The sequence below is a fragment of the Eutrigla gurnardus genome (assembly GCF_963514095.1).
Source record: "Eutrigla gurnardus genome assembly, chromosome: 3".
In the NCBI taxonomy this organism is placed as follows: Eukaryota; Metazoa; Chordata; class Actinopteri; order Perciformes; family Triglidae; genus Eutrigla; species Eutrigla gurnardus.
In genome coordinates, this window is record NC_139917.1 from 29,859,422 (window position 1) to 29,876,527 (window position 17,106).

Below are 17,106 nucleotides of genomic sequence, written 5' to 3' on the forward strand. Positions count from 1 at the left end.
CAACGATTCAATATCAGCACCTGTTTGTGCAGAATCAGCACCGCAGTGTACAAAAAGTGTGTGTGTGTGTTTGGTGGTAACTGTAGACTCCACATGGATCTATATAGTATATGATTTTGGGCAAATTAAACAAGGAGCCATAATTAGTCTAATCCAATGTCTTGATACATGATCACTCAATTTCTTTCAAAAACGTTATGGTTTTGTACTTACTACTGTAAGTATATGTACAACTTTAATCTTGAGTTTTTTTATGGGAATGTGTGTGTGTGTGTGTGTGTGTGTGTGTGTGTATGTGTGTGTGTGTGTGTGTGTGTGTGTGTGTGTGTGTGTGTGTGTGTGTGTGTGTGTGTGTGTGTGTGTTGCAGGTTTGGGCGTAAATCAATGCTTCTGCTGGCTCTCATCACCTCCACCACGTTTGGAGTCGCCTCGGCCTTCTCCAACTCCTACGCCATGTTCGCGGTGTATAGGGCGCTCTGCGGCGCGGCACTCAGCGGGCTGTCCATCATCGGCCTGGTACTCGGTAAGAACACCATTAACACACAGTTTCCCGCCTGTGTGATTGCTGGTCCCCGCTGGTTTCCTCGCGTTAGTATAGGCCTCGTTCACACAAAGGGAAAACTCAGATATCTCCACCGGTTTGGCCTCTCATTTACACGAAAACCCTGTTTTTATCACAGAAAACGATTATTTCTAAAAACTCCGGCCAAAGTGGAGATTTCTGATAACGCCGGTTATGTGTTGTCGTGTCAACTGGGAGAAACAGGGTTTTAGGTTCTCAAGCTTCACAGGAAGTTGCTTGTGTTATTCGTTGTTGTTGATTCTGAGGATTCTGATTGGCTTGCATGGCTTTGTCCTTCTCCCTACACTGCCGCCCATAGGATTGGTATAGTTATAACGATGCTCGACGGCGGATTTATGCAGGTTGATGGAAATGAGAACTTTTGAACACAATGTTATTTTGGAAAACGGAGGGGGGAATATTAGTTTCTGCTACGTGTAAACGTGGCCTAGGTTTGATCCTGCTTCATACTTTGACCCTCCATGAACCGACATTTTGACATACAAACATGAAGAGCAACATAATGTATATAAGTTCTCTGTTTGTTTAGGCAACAACCTACTTTGCTTTGGGACAATATCATATTTTGGGTTATAATAAAACCTCAGAGGCTCTCTGTGTGTCTGCTGGATGTCTGCTCTGAATCCAGTTTGTTCTGCTGAAGGTCAGCAGACAGAAATCACACACACACACACACACACACACACACACACACACACACACACACACACACACACAATAATGCACCTCCCTCACACTGTGATCGCCCAAAGTGCGAGGAGCTGAGAGAGACACTAAGAAACATTAGAGGACGAACAGAGAGAGAGAGGGAGTTTTCGGACGTCGGACCCTGATCGACAGTGAACTCATCACCACCATGAGGTTCGAGGAGATCCTGGACCATGTCGGCGGCTTCTCCAGGTTCCAGTTCCTGCTCCTGTCCATCCTGTGCCTTCCCCGCGCCATCCTCCCCCTGCACTTTCTCCTGCACAACTTCATCTCCGCCACGCCGCCCCACCACTGCGCCCTGGGGAGCCCGGAGGGCATTGGAGGTGGCGGGGCGTCGCTGGGCCCTGAACCGCTGGTCCTCGGGACTCAGGACGACGGCTCCCTCAGCTCCTGCAGTGTCTACGACCCCCGGCTGACCTACGACCTCGGCGCAGGAAACAGAACGATACCTTGTCCACGCGGCTGGATCTACGACCGATCACAGTTCAGCTCCACAACGGCCACCGAGGTAAGGAGACGCCTGCTCTTGACCAGCAGAGACTAATTACAGTTTTCCCAGTTATTTTTATATTTATATTACTTTTATGTGATTTGCACACTTTTTGGGGTTTTAACCATTAATAAAATATTGTCAGTCACCTGAATCACATTTTCTGTGCATTTTAAGCAACATGCAAAAAGTTGATGTTTGGCCCCTTTAATATGCCAAAAAACCCACAGAAAAGCTTCTGTAATTATTACAGGTTTTTGGAATGACTTGTCTAGAAACATGCTTCGGTTATACATCATAATATTCATCAGCACAAGATTTATTTACAACCAGTAATCAATTGACTTATGAAAATCCAATTCAGGAATATTCACATATTTATGGGTTTTTAACAGTTTACCGACAGGTAAGCCTCACTTCACTTTATAAACTGTATCTACTGATCTGCTATTAAATACCAAAATGTATTGTTTATTTTTGAATAAAAGTAAATTCAATCACTGTGGTCAACCAGATTTTCATGTTTGTTTCGTTCCAGTCATGCTTTTATCCATCGATGTTCGTTGTCTCCAGTGTTTGACAGTTGATTTGATTGGTTGTTATCGTTGATACATATGTCATCATGTTTAAGCATTAATAAACTGCACTAGTGGAAGCAATAACCACTTTATATGTAGGCTTTTATTTTAGAGGCAGAACAGCTTCACTTCCTGTTTTATTCTGACAGTTTGACTGACTCACAGATCAGATCTTATTACCTTTCACGGGACGAAAGTGATGGAATGTTCTGTTCATTTTAAAGAGGACGAACCCTCTTCAGGAAAAAAATAAAAAACATGAACAAACTGAAGTTGTGGAGATGCTTTTATGTTGAAAGAGCCGGCCGAAGTTTAAAAGACGAGTTTACATTCAGGTTATTCAGGGTTAAACAGTTTCTTAGACGTCTCGTCTTAATCTAGACGTCTTAATTTCTTTCTTTTTTTGTTTGTTGCTATAATCTCGGAGGAAAGGGGACAAACAAAAGAGACGTCCCAAAGATCTTCTCCTCCAGAGAGATTCATCCACCGCGGGTAAACACCAAAACATCACTTCTTCTTTCTCATTTCTCATCTTAAATAACTGTTGGACTGGAATATGCCGTAAACCTGCATTCTCTCTGCTGGCCACCAGGGGGCGACTCCTCTCTGGTTGTATAGAAGTCTATGAGAAAATGGTCCTACTTCTCTCTGCTGGCCACCAGGGGGCGACTCCTCTCTGGTTGTATAGAAGTCTATGAGAAAATGGTCCTACTTCTCTCTGCTGGCCACCAGGGGGCGACTCCTCTCTGGTTGTATAGAAGTCTATGAGAAAATGGTCCTACTTCTCTCTGCTGGCCACCAGGGGGCGACTCCTCTCTGGTTGTATAGAAGTCTATGAGAAAATGGTCCTACTTCTCTCTGCTGGCCACCAGGGGGCGACTCCTCTCTGGTTGTATAGAAGTCTATGAGAAAATGGTCCTACTTCTCTCTGCTGGCCACCAGGGGGCGACTCCTCTCCGGTTGTATAGAAGTCTATGAGAAAATGGTCCTACTTCTCTCTGCTGGCCACCAGGGGGCGACTCCTCTCTGGTTGTATAGAAGTCTATGAGAAAATGGTCCTACTTCTCTCTTGATGTATTATCTCAGTAAACATTGTAAACATGAGTTTATGGTCTCAATCTCTAGTTTCAAGTCTTCTTCAATCCAGCATGATGTTCATTTAGTACATTATGGTCCATTTAGAGTCCACCAGACCAGAAAGCAGGGGATGCTTTAGGGGGCGGGGCTTACCTGCTGATTGACAGGTCACTATGCGTTTACACTTTGTAAACTCTTATTTTTAAAGGTGCTATACAAATTAAGTTTATTATTATTGTTGTTATTATAATTCTTCTTCACCCGGATGGACCTGCCCTCCAGATTAGTGCCGTCCAGTTCCAACACCAGCCGGACCGAGACGGCGCTCTGCGACACGAAGTACAACAGCATGAAGTCTCACATGAATCTGGTGTACAAACAAAAGCCAACAAACAAAGGCCAGTTTGAAATCATTCTTCCTTTATTTACATTCATTAATAACGACAGTCGACATTCATCAAAGCTTCTGTTGGACATTTCTTCCATGTCTTATTGCTTCATCGCCCAGAGTGGATTCTCCTCAATGGTTTCATTGAGATTCTCCTCCTGTCGTCACTGAATCAGAAATGGAGACTTAAACATATCGTAGCGGTCTGTGGTCTCCCAGAGGTGTAGATAGTAGTCCACATGAGTCCAGAGACCAGACTATGATGAAACCAGAGACTGTCAACGGTACAAACAACGAGGTCTCTGCCGTATTTATGTGTAGATGTTATTTTAAGTGTTGACGGAGCAGCTACAATGTTAGCGTAGCCTAGCTCCCATCAACCAGACTCCATTCAGAAAATAAGCATTTTAAGTTATTTGCTTGTCGTCTTGCAGTCAGACCTAAAAAAACATGACTTTGGGGTTTTTACATATTGTCATCATCATGTCGTTATTTCAGCATCTTTTTTTATGTTTATTACAATAAAATAACAGTGAAATTGTTGGATGAATTGCGTCACATACGCTCCCACAGACGTGGAGGAAGTATTCAGATCCTTTACTCAAGTAAAAGTACTAATATCACACTATCAAATGAGACTGTATATTTGTTCCTTTCAATGATTAATTTCTATAAATTAAATAAGATAAATGATTAGTTTATTCTGACAGGGCAGATGATCAGAGGTGCAGAGTTTTTACCACCTTCATTAAGACCAGGACTGAAGAATGGGAGGAGTTTGTCAGTGAAGGAGCAGCCAGTAAAGGAGTAGATAAGAGCTGCAGCATCCACGTCATAGAAGGAGACCAGACCCTCCTCATAATCCACAAACACCCCCACCTTCTGAGGCTGAGACTTCAGAGAGAGACGGACCGTAGGGCAAGCAAGAGCGTAGAACTCATTTCCATTTCTCAAACATATAGTCCAATAACCTTCCTGAGGGCTCAGCGGGATTAACCACTTCCTGTTGATGGACTCTCTGAACACTCCAAGAAACCATTTAGTCTTTCCTTCAACTTGAACCTCAAAGTAGAATCTGCCTGAAGAGAAACTCTGCTTTGCTAAGACACCAATACAATCAGAAAATCTCTCTGGGTTGTCGGGGAGATTCTTCCAAACACCATCATCACTAACTTCTTTCCCATCATCAGACAGGTTGAGTTCAGGATGTGCTGTATCAGGATCAAGAGTCACATCTACTGCATAGACCTGGACCCTCTTCAGCTCAGACTCAGCAGCCAGCTTCTTCATCTCTGTACTGAGCTTCTCCTCCAGCTGGGCCACAGCTTTCACCACAGTCCTCTCATATGATGGTGGACGAACTCTGACCTCTGTCCAGTCCTTGGTGGGTGGAGCAGCTTTCAGGGACGGGAAGCTTTGGAGGAGGAGGACGTGGTCTTCAGAGAGTGAGAGCTTCTCCACCTCAGTGCTTCTCTTCTTCAGCTCAGAGATTTCTTGTTCCAGCTCTTTGATGAAGCCTTCAGCCTGTTTCTGTGTCGTTCTCTGCTTCTCTTCTATAGTTTTGATGAACTCATTCTGGACTCTCTGAACAGACTCCATCAGACCAGTGAAGACCTGAACACCTTCTGCTATCACTCTGTCTGCATCTTGCTCACTGAGGTCGACTGAGCGTTTGATCTCCTGAATCTTCAGTCGTCTCTTCTGGATCATCTGCTGAGCTTCAGCCTCTGTCTTCCCCAGCTCTGCCTTCTTGTCTTCATATTCTTCTTTCAGAGGAACAAACTCGTGTGTCTTGTGGTCTAAAACGCTGCAGAGCATGCAGACACATGTCTGGTCGGTCTTACAGAACAGCTCCAGAGGTTTATCGTGCTTCCTACACATCCTGCCTTCCAGGTTCTCCACAGGGTCGATCAGCTGGTGTCTTTTCAGGCCTGACGTGGTCAGATGAGGCTCCAGGTGAGTCTCACAGTAGGAGACCAGACACACCAGGCAGGACTTCAGGGCCTTCAGTCTGGATCCAGTGCAGACGTCACAGGGAACTTCTCCTGGTTTGACCTCCTGCTGCTCTGATCTGCTGCTGCTGGCTTTCTGTGGAGCTGACTGTCTGAACTGAGCAACCATCTCAGAGAACAAAGTGTTGACGTGCAGCTCAGGTCTCGGGTTAAAAACCTTCTTACACATGGGACACAGGTACAGGTCGTTAGTATTCCAGTGTGTATCGATGCAGGTTTTGCAGAAGTTGTGTCCACATGATGTGGTGACTGGATCAGTGAACACATCCAGACAGATGGAGCACAGAAACTGATCTTCAGAATGTGGATAGTTTGCAGCAGCCATATCTACACACCTAGTGTGAAAGAAAAGAAAAACGCTTCATTTAAAATACCACTTTAGTTGTTTATCATATATTATTAAGAAACACGTGTGATGACTGTTCTTCTGTCCTGTGATACTGTGTCTTGACTTGCTGAGAAACAAAGCGATGACACATCATTTTGTGTAGAAGTTTAATTGGAGAATAGCCCTGCTATCAAAGCTCTGCTTACTGACAAACATTTCCTCTAGCTGCTTCACAATAAAAGCCTCCCACTGGTCCTCTGGTGTAAAAACCTTTAAAAGTAGAGGAAGCAGTATTGATTTGTATTTAGTTTAACTCCTACATGTATACAGAATAATATGTAGATTTATGAGATTTCTTTGGGATGATATCAAAATAATTATTTCAATAATTCCAGAAAAGGACTGATAGATTTGTGTGCAGGACATCTCTGTCTGCCCCGAAACTGAAAACGATTAAACATTATTACAAATGAGCATTACGTTAATTTATAAGAGACATTCACAATATGATTTATACTTATTGTGAATAAAATCTTATATATATAAAAAAAAAGCTTTTATATTTCACGCTAGCCTTTATTTTGAAACCGGAAGTTTTATCACTTCACGGCCGCTCCCGATTTGTGTGTGTCGGCTGACTCGACCAGAACTTCCTGCCGAGTCAAGCTTTAGTTTGTGTTCATGCTGGTTGTTGGAAGAGTCAATATTAGCAGCTGTACTCACCCGTGTTTAAGAAAGACGTGATGACGTCACTTTGAATCTTGTTTTCTGAGAAACAAACGGAGGTTAGTCTCGACTGCTGCGTTGCTGCCGCTCTGACCAACTTTCCTTTCGTTTCTGGAGTGTGACGTCGCTCCGCCTCTTCCTGCAGCTCTGCTGGTGAGGTAGTTTCCTCCTCCCAGTTGTTCCAGTTGTTTCCACCGTAAACATCCCAAAGCCTGCCGAGGACGTAAGAGGTCACAGGAAACAGCTGTTTGGTGTAAACCTGGTTTTTACCTCTCTGCACGCTGAATACAGAGAGACAGAGACGTGTCAGCTGTCATTAAGTCAACCGCTGACAGTGAACAGTGTTTTAGAGCTCCCTCTAAATGTCCCTCTAAATGTCTCAGGTAGGCTTTCAGGTCATTTCGCAGCATAACACAGCGCCTTCCGGGTCATTAAAAAAGACGTACGGCAAATCTGGAATGAAAAACGGCCCTGTTATTTCATCCCCGAATCCCATTCATGAACAAAATATCTAATATCAGTTAACTTTAACTTTTCCGTTTTTAAAACGAATAACGGGATGCGAGTCATTTTCCGTTTTTCGTTCTTTTATTTTGAAGCTGTAGCAGTAGAATGCGCTGTACCAACGTCATTAATTGAGCACCAGTGGTAGCCACTCATTGTAGGCGGAACCGAGTATAAATACGGCAGCTCTTCCCGGCACTTTCTCTTTGCGCTCCCGTCTGACGCGTCACTTCCGGTCCGGATGTGTTGACTTTCGTCAGAGCGGCTGAGCTGATGTGTCCCGTTGGGTGTGCACTGGTCCCGTTAAGTGGTAGTGGTTAAATGCTGGTAGCTGCGTGTGTGTCTCTCCTCCTCACCACTCTGTGTATGTGTATCCAATCCGGCCACCAAGACGAGATACAGCCATTGGGCCTAACGATCGATGTGACATAAGTGTCACGATCAGCTGATCGCCGCTGCTTTGTCTGCTGCTTTGCCCGCAGCTTCGCCGCTGCTTTGTCTGCTGCTTTGCCCGCAGCTTCGCCGCTGCTGTGTTGCAGCTTCGAGACTCTTAAATCTGCCTTCATGGCCATGTGTTTAGTTCCATTTTGACACCTTAAGTTGGTTTTTGTTTATTTGTTTTCTTTACCCCACCTGTCTTGACTTTTGATATCCGTTTGGTTAAATTGATTTAATTAACTGGTGTAATTTATTTGTTTAGGGCAGGTGGTATTTATTTTTGGTTGTATATAATTTGTGCTACTTTCTTTCTTTTCTTTATCGTTGGTTTATTTTGGTTAATATTTAGTTGGTGTGATGATAATTGGACCAGCTTCTATTTTGTATTAAGTTGTTTCACTGTGACTATTCTTTCTGTTCCTTTGCAGAGGCCGGTGGTGGTGGTGCTGGTGACCTGGGTGGTGGTGTCCCCTTCTTCCTTGTGTGCTGTGCTCCCCTGGGATTATTTCAGTTATTCACAAAGTGTGAGTGTGTGTGTGATTGTCACGCGCCCGGGTGATTTATATTTTGTTTGGACCCCTTCCCTCACTAGTCTCTCCACGCCAACGAGCCTCAGCTTTGAATAGTCCTTTTTATAACATGTCGATGCTGCAGTGTTTTAATATTGAATAAAGTGTATTAATTGTGAACCACGTCTCATGCCTAATTCGTTGAGCTTACTTGCGTGTCCTTAAATCAGTGTTGTAATTAAATCTTTGGGTGAAAGCCCCAAGGTGGCGTTGTTTGCAATTGGTGGGTTACGAGTGGGATCCCGCCAGCCCTACTATCCTCCCGAACACAGGCCAATTGATATTGCTGTGTTTGGTGTTCTCCTTACGCTCGCCACAAACCTGGCGTTGTTGACAGGATCAACTCTATAAAGGCAGAGACGTGTGTTCGTTTGTTTTATTATCGTTCTTCTGTTCATTTCTTTTTTTGTTGCCTTAATATTGTGTTTTCTCCTGTAGGCACTTTAATCAGCTCTAAAAGACAAAGCAGCAGTGGTTCTCAGCGGATCTCTGTGCCGGTTTGGGTGAGGTTTCCTTCTACAGGTTTAGCGTTGGTAGTGCAGTTGCACCATAGTATTTACCTGTAGTGAGTGTTGTTTGAGTTATGGGGGAAGAGTTACAGGAACTTAAAGCCTTGGTCGCACAGTTAAAAGCTGACAACGAGCGGCTGCGGCAGGAGCAGGCTAACCCTAGTGCATCATCATCTGCCTCTTCTGCGACATCTACTGCTCCCTCCACTTCTACTGTCCCTGTATCAGAGAGATTAGTCTTTGTACCCCGGGATAGGAAGTGTCCAATCTTTAGGGGGAGGACGGGTATAGGGCTGAGTGAGTGGATAGAAGAGGTAACAGCATGTATGAGGGCGCGGCATTTATCCTTGGCTGACCGTGCATTTTTTCTGTTTGACCACTTAGAGGGTGAGGCTAAGGAGGAGATCAAGCATCGCTCTTGTGCAGACAGAGAGGACCCTGATAAACTGTTTGCTATTTTGCAGGAACTATACGGGTGTACAGAGTCTTATGTCTCTTTGCAGGAGGCATTCTTCTCTAGGAAGCAGCAAGGGGGAGAGACTCTTCAGGAGTTCTCCCTCGCTTTGATGGGTCTCGTGGAGAAGGTGAGACAGCGTGCACCTACTGTTATGCGAAATGCCGAAACTCTTCTTAGAGACCAATTCGTTGAGCATGTGGCGGAGGGTTCCCTGCGTCGTGAGTTGAAGCAGTTTGTGCGTAGACAGCCTGATTGCACCTTGCTCGATGTCAGGGCCGAGGCGATCCAGTGGGAGCGTGAAGGTTTGCCTAGCGGGGCGAGGGCCCGCAGTCATTCGGTCCCTTCTGTATTCGGTGTCCAGTATGGTGTTCAAGGTGGCCATCGTGGTGCTGTTCGTTCACCCCCAGTGTCTGAGGTGAGCGAGATGAGAGAGATGCTAAAGCGGCAGCAAGAGCAGCTTAATCAGATCACTGAAAGCATCGCACGGTTGCAGGACTCAAACTGGCGCAGCCGTCCATCTCGTGCGGACCCAGTAATATGCAGGCCTTGTAAACAGCCCGGCCATTTTGCGCGGGAGTGTGACGGTGTGCGCGCTCCTCATTCTCAATTTTCCGCACAACCTCCATCTAATCCAGGTAGACAGTCTCGCTCCGCTTCGATGTCGGGAAAGTAGAGTCCACCCAACTGCAGAGTCACAGTATGGGTGGGGCAGCTATTGGCTCGAAAGCTGGTGCTAGTAGTCTAAGTGTCCCTAAGTTAATCTCGTCTTGCCCTCATGTCGATGTGGGCATGGGTGGGGTGAAGGTCCCTTGTTTAGTGGATACCGGTTCCATGGTGTCTTGTGTTTCGGAGAGCTTTTTCCGCCAGTATTTTGAGCCTTGGGGTCAGGAGCGTCTCCAGTCATGCCACTGGTTGCAGCTTCGAGCTGCTAATGGTTCAGCTATCCCTTACATTGGCTACTTGGAGCTTGAGATACAACTTTGTGGGAAGTTGATGCCCAATTGTGGGGTGTTGATTGTAAAGGACCCTCCTGGTGGTGTGCCTGCTCAAGTGCCTGGGGTTCTGGGTATGAACGTAATTCGCAAGTGCTATCAAGAGCTCTTTGGACAGTATGGTGAAGCTTTGTTCTCTCAGTCCTGTGTCTCAGGGACTCCATCCCCCATCGTGCAGGCACTGCAGCAGTGTCAACGTGTGGATGCTCAGATCCCTCCGGATAGTCCAGGGGGGGCAAAGGTCAGAGGTAAGAAGGCTTGGCGAATTCCTGGTGGTGTCATGAAGATCGTGGCAGCCACATGCGCTGAAAAGTACTGTGGTTCCACAGTGCTGTTTGAACCCCCTGCTTCTGGTTTGCCTGCTGGTTTGCTTGCGTCACCGGCCCTGGTTCAAGTGATCAGAGGTACGACTTACATACCGGTTATTAATGTAGGCTCCACTGATGTGGTGTTGCACGCCCGCACTGTTGTTGGCACACTAGATGCAGTAAATGTCATTAGCCTCCCTTCGGGAGTCAGTGAGGAGCCATCTTGTGTTGCCACTTTGTCATCTCAAACAGTTGCCCCTACTGTACAGCAGCAGGCCGAGGACGTAGATCTGTCATCATTGTCTACAGAGGAACAGCTGCAGGTGAGGTCACTGCTCAGGCAGTATGCCCATGTCTTCTCAGCTTACGAGGGAGATCTGGGCTCTACCAAATTGATCTCCCATGACATCCCCGTGGCTGATGATATCCCTGTAAGGCAACGCTATAGGCGCATTCCACCCTCTGAATATGAGGTGGTGAAGGAGCACATTAATCAGCTGCTTTCGTCTCAGGTAATCCGGGAGAGCAGTAGCCCTTATGCATCCCCCATAGTGCTGGTGAGGAAAAAGGATGGTAGTCTGCGTATGTGTGTTGACTATAGGCAACTTAATAGCAAAACCAGGAAAGATGCCTTCCCTTTGCCTCGCATTGAGGAGTCCCTGGATGCGCTGTCAGGTGCCTGCTGGTTTACCACCCTGGACTTGGCCAGTGGTTACAACCAAGTGCCAGTTACTGAGGCAGATAAACCAAAAACTGCCTTTTGTACACCATTTGGCCTGTTCGAGTGGAACAGAATGCCCTTTGGGCTTTGTAACGCGCCCAGCACGTTTCAGAGGCTCATGCAGCGTATTTTTGGGGATAAACAGTGTGAGTCACTACTGCTGTACCTTGATGATATTGTTGTGTTTTCATCAACTGTGGAACAACATCTGGAGCGGTTGCGGGTTGTGCTGGACCGACTCGAAAAGGAGGGCCTCAAGGCCAAGCTCAGTAAATGTGCCTTCTTCCAGAAGGAGGTGCATTATTTGGGCCACGTGATATCTGGAGACGGTGTCTCCACGGAGCCCAGCAAGGTTGAGGCAGTTGCTAATTGGCCCACGCCCAAGACGGTCTCGGAACTGCGGTCTTTTCTTGGCTTTGCCAGTTATTACCGGCGGTTCGTGGAAGGCTTTGCCAGGTTGGCAGCCCCGCTGCACCGGGCGGTGGCAGAATTTGGTAATACCAAGACGGGTAGGAAGTCTAAGCATGGGGTCATCGGGCAGTGGACTGATGACTGTGAACAGGGTTTTCAAGTATTGAAGGTGAGGCTCACTACTGCACCAGTATTGGCCTATGCAGATTTTTCCCTCCCCTTCATTTTGGAGGTGGATGCGAGTCATGGTGGCTTAGGGGCAGTGCTCTCTCAGGAGCAAGCGGGAAAGGTGCGGCCGATCGCTTATGCTAGTCGAGGTTTGAGGCCAAAAGAAAGGAACATGGTAAACTATAGTTCCATGAAACTCGAGTTTTTGGCCCTTAAGTGGGCCATGACAGAGAAGTTTAGAGAGTATCTGTTGGGTAACAAGTGTGTTGTCTATACAGACAACAATCCCCTGAGTCACTTAACTTCTGCAAAGTTGTCTGCAGCTGAGCAGCGATGGGCAGCCCAGCTCGCCTCCTTCGACTTTGACATTAAGTATCGGTCGGGGAGGAGTAACCAGAATGCTGATGCCCTGTCTCGTCAGTGCCCACCTGGTCCTCAGGATATGGAGGCTATGCTTCCTGGTACTGCCATGCCCCAGCCTCTGCAACAAGCTCTTAGATTGAGAGAGCCTGTTGTAACCCAAGCTGCCATTGTAGCTCTGCCACAACGTACCACCCCTGAGATCTGTGCCCTTCAGCAGGCCGATTTATTCTGTTATTCTGGAGCTGCTGGAATTTTGGAGGAGGAAGCAGCGTCCTAGCCACGAGGAGCGTGCACAGCTGTCGCGGTCTGCGCTGATTTTGCTCCGTCAGTGGGGTCGCCTGGTTGAGAGGGATGGAGTCCTGTACCGTCAGGTGTTCCGCTCAGATGGTGCGGAGCCTGCACTTCAGTTGATCTTGCCCGAGGCTCTCACCAGTGAGGTCCTGACCCAAGTCCATCAGGAGCATGGTCATCAGGGAGTGGAGCGGACTTTGGCGCTGCTGCGGTCCCGGTGCTATTGGCCTGGTATGTCTGCGGATGTGGCTCAGTGGTGCCAGGCATGTGGGAGGTGTCAAGTCGCCAAAGATGTCCACCCAACGGCTCGCAGCTATATGGGCCATCTGTTGGCAGCGCGCCCGAATGAAATCCTTGCTATCGATTACACCACCCTTGAGCCTGCCCAGAATGGTGTAGAAAACGTCTTGGTGATGACAGACGTTTTTACTAAGTACACCATAGCTGTTCCCACCCGGGATCAGCGCGCCTCCACAGTGGCCAAGGTTTTGGTGACAGAGTGGTTTTATAGGTTTGGTGTCCCCTCTCGGTTACATTCTGACCAGGGCCGTAATTTTGAGAGCTCCCTCATACAGCAACTTTGCAGCCTGTATGGCATTGTAAAATCACGCACCACCCCGTACCACCCTGAGGGGAATGGTCAGTGCGAGCGGTTTAACCGGACGCTCCACAACTTGCTGCGTGCACTGCCTGTCTCCCGAAAGAGGGACTGGAATTCGTGTTTGCCCCAGGTTCTTTATTGTTACAACACAACTCCCCATCAGACTACTGGAGAGTCTCCTTTTTTTCTGATGTTTGGTCAGGAACCTCGACTGCCATTAGATTTCCTTTTGGGTAGAGTTGAGAGTCCTGTTAATGGTTTTGTCCATGAGTGGGTCCAGGAACACCAGGCCCGGCTACGGGTGGCGTTTGAGGGTGCAAGGGAGCGCTTGCAACAGGCTGCAGGCCGCCGAAAGCAAGCCCATGACCAGCATGTGAAAGATCTACCGCTGAAGGAAGGGCAGTTGGTTTTCTTGCGGGACTTCAGTGCAAGAGGGCCCCACAAGACTCGGGATAGGTGGAACTCGGTGAGGTATCAAGTGTTGAGGGCACCTGCAGAAGGTGGCTCGGTGTATACAATCGTGCCAGTGGACAACCCGACCAAGGTCAGGCAAGTCCACCGTAGGATGTTGAAAGCTGTGGTTGGAGTGGAGCCACCCGGTTGTGCTTTCTCTCATGACCCACCACCGGTGGAAGAACCACCTGTTGAGAATGACTGTTCACTTGATTATGTTTTGTCTGGCAAGACTGGCAAACTCCACCCCATCTGACTCCGACCTCCCGGTGTGTCCCCCGTTAACGGCTCCACACACTGGAGCAGCAAACTTTGTGGCTGCCCCCCCAGTCAGCTGTCCTGGTCCTAGCCACCTCGCTCCACGCCGGACCACACGTTCAACTGCTGGTCACCACTCTAACGTGTATCACATCCCACGGCCAGTTGGACAGCAGGAGGTTGCTGGTCCTCCTGCGCCCGTTTCTAATGCGGTTTCTGCCCTATTTAGACCCTGGTTCTAGCCTGTGTTTCTTGCCTTGTTTCGTCCATCGTCGGGACGACGATTCAAGAAGTGGGGGTAGAATGTAGCAGTAGAATGCGCTGTACCAACGTCATTAATTGAGCACCAGTGGTAGCCACTCATTGTAGGCGGAACAGAGTATAAATACGGCAGCTCTTCCCGGCACTTTCTCTTTGCGCTCCCGTCTGACGCGTCACTTCCGGTCTGGATGTGTTGACTTTCGTCAGAGCGGCTGAGCTGATGTGTCCCGTTGGGTGTGCACTGGTCCCGTTAAGTGGTAGTGGTTAAATGCTGGTAGCTGCGTGTGTGTCTCTCCTCCTCACCACTCTGTGTATGTGTATCCAATCCGGCCACCAAGACGAGATACAGCCATTGGGCCTAACGATCGATGTGACATAAGTGTCACGATCAGCTGATCGCCGCTGCTTTGTCTGCTGCTTTGCCCGCAGCTTCGCCGCTGCTTTGTCTGCTGCTTTGCCCGCAGCTTCGCCGCTGCTTTGTCTGCTGCTTTGCCGCAGCTTCGCCGCTGCTTTGCCGCAGCTTCGCCGCTGCTGTGTTGCAGCTTCGAGACTCTTAAATCTGCCTTCATGGCCATGTGTTTAGTTCCATTTTGACACCTTAAGTTGGTTTTTGTTTATTTGTTTTCTTTACCCCACCTGTCTTGACTTTTGATATCCGTTTGGTTAAATTGATTTAATTAACTGGTGTAATTTATTTGTTTAGGGCAGGTGGTATTTATTTTTGGTTGTATATAATTTGTGCTACTTTCTTTCTTTTCTTTATGGTTGGTTTATTTTGGTTAATATTTAGTTGGTGTGATGATAATTGGACCAGCTTCTATTTTGTATTAAGTTGTTTCACTGTGACTATTCTTTCTGTTCCTTTGCAGAGGCCGGTGGTGGTGGTGCTGGTGACCTGGGTGGTGGTGTCCCCTTCTTCCTTGTGTGCTGTGCTCCCCTGGGATTATTTCAGTTATTCACAAAGTGTGAGTGTGTGTGTGATTGTCACGCGCCCGGGTGATCTATATTTTGTTTGGACCCCTTCCCTCACTAGTCTCTCCACGCCAACGAGCCTCAGCTTTGAATAGTCCTTTTTATAACATGTCGATGCTGCAGTGTTTTAATATTGAATAAAGTGTATTAATTGTGAACCACGTCTCATGCCTAATTCGTTGAGCTTACTTGCGTGTCCTTAAATCAGTGTTGTAATTAAATCTTTGGGTGAAAGCCCCAAGGTGGCGTTGTTTGCAATTGGTGGGTTACGAGTGGGATCCCGCCAGCCCTACTATCCTCCCGAACACAGGCCAATTGATATTGCTGTGTTTGGTGTTCTCCTTACGCTCGCCACAATTTAGAGTCCACCAGACCAGAAAGCAGGGGATGCTTTAGGGGGCGGGGCTTACCTGCTGATTGACAGGTCCACAAACCAACAGGTCACCATGACTACGTCCACTTCCTCTTATACAGTCTACAGTATATTCCAATCGTGTGTTATGCACCTCTAAACTGCAGTTCCACTAGTGTCCACTGGAGGTGTGAGACAGGTTTTAACATGTCTGTGTCTCTGCAGTGGGATCTGGTGTGTGAAAACAAACAGCTGAATCAAGCTCTGGCTACGTATTTCTTCGTCGGCGTCATGTTCGGAGCCATCCTGTTCGGAGGCTTCAACAACGATTCAATATCAGCACCTGTTTGTGCAGAATCAGCACCGCAGTGTACAAAAAGTGTGTGTGTGTGTTTGGTGGTAAGACTCCACATGGATCTATATAGTATATGATTTTGGGCAAATTAAACAAGGAGCCATAATTTGTCTAATCCAATGTCTTGATACATGATCACTCAATTTCTTTCAAAAACGTTATGGTTTTGTACTACTTACTACTGTAAGTATATGTACAACTTTAATCGTGTGTGTGTGTGTGTGTGTGTGTGTGTGTGTGTGTGTGTGTGTGTGTGTGTGTGTGTGTGGCAGGTTTGGGCGTAAATCAATGCTTCTGCTGGCTCTCATCACCTCCACCACGTTTGGAGTCGCCTCGGCCTTCTCCAACTCCTACGCCATGTTCGCGGTGTATAGGGCGCTCTGCGGCGCGGCGCTCAGCGGGCTGTCCATCATCGGCCTGGTACTCGGTAAGAACACCATTAACACACAGTTTCCCGCCTGTGTGATTGCTGGTCCCCACTGGTTTCCTCGCGTTAGTATAGGCCTCGTTTACACAAAGGGAAAACTCTGATATCTCCACGCGGTTTGGCCTCTCATTTACACGAAAACCCTGTTTTTATCACAGAAAACGATTATTTCTAAAAACTCCGGCCAAAGTGGAGATTTCTGATAACGCCGGTTATGTGTTGTCGTGTCAACTGGGAGAAACAGGGTTTTAGGTTCTCAAGCGTCACAGGAAGTTGCTTGTGTTATTCGTCGTTGTTGATTCTGAGGATTCTGATTGGCTTGCATGGCTCTATCCTTCTCCCTACACTGCCGCCCATAGGATTGGTATAGTTATAACGGCGCTCGACGGCAGATTTATGCAGGTTGATGGAAATGAGAATTTTTGAACACAATGTTATTTTGGAAAACGGAGGGGGGAATATTAGTTTCTGCTACTTGTAAACGTGGCCTAGGTTTGATCCTGCTTCATACTTTGACCCTCCATGAACCGACATTTTGACATACAAACATGAAGAGCAACATAATGTATATAAGTTCTCTGTTTGTTTAGGCAACAACCTACTTTGCTTTGGGACAATATCATATTTTGGGTTATAATAAAACCTCAGAGGCTCTCTGTGTGTCTGCTGGATGTCTGCTCTGAATCCAGTTTGTTCTGCTGAAGGTCAGCAGACAGAAATCACACACACACACACACACACACACACACACACACACACACACACACACACACACAATAATGCACCTCCCTCACACTGTGATCGCC

The 17,106-nt window shown here is 47.2% G+C and overlaps 2 protein-coding genes across 2 annotated transcripts in view; one reads left to right on the forward strand and one right to left on the reverse strand.

Moving 5' to 3' along the window:
* Positions 1-944: 944 nt before the first annotated feature.
* Positions 945-17,106, forward strand: part of LOC311011572 (solute carrier family 22 member 7-like) — a 31,758-nt gene continuing 15,596 nt past the window's right edge. The window contains exons 1-3 of the mRNA XM_084006608.1: positions 945-1,799; positions 15,744-15,886; positions 16,146-16,300. Of these exons, the coding sequence (XP_083862734.1) occupies positions 1,440-1,799; positions 15,744-15,886; positions 16,146-16,300 (658 nt within the window). The 5' untranslated portion in view covers positions 945-1,439. The remainder of the gene's footprint in view (positions 1,800-15,743; positions 15,887-16,145; positions 16,301-17,106) is intronic.
* LOC311011352 (E3 ubiquitin-protein ligase TRIM21-like) lies at positions 4,518-7,038 on the reverse strand (the record flags this gene model as incomplete). Its single annotated transcript, XM_084006259.1, has 2 exons — positions 6,888-7,038; positions 4,518-6,171 (listed from the first exon to the last, which is right to left on the reverse strand). Exon 2 carries the CDS (start codon positions 6,159-6,161, stop codon positions 4,518-4,520), a length of 1,644 nt encoding a protein of 547 aa, XP_083862385.1. The 5' UTR covers positions 6,162-6,171; positions 6,888-7,038.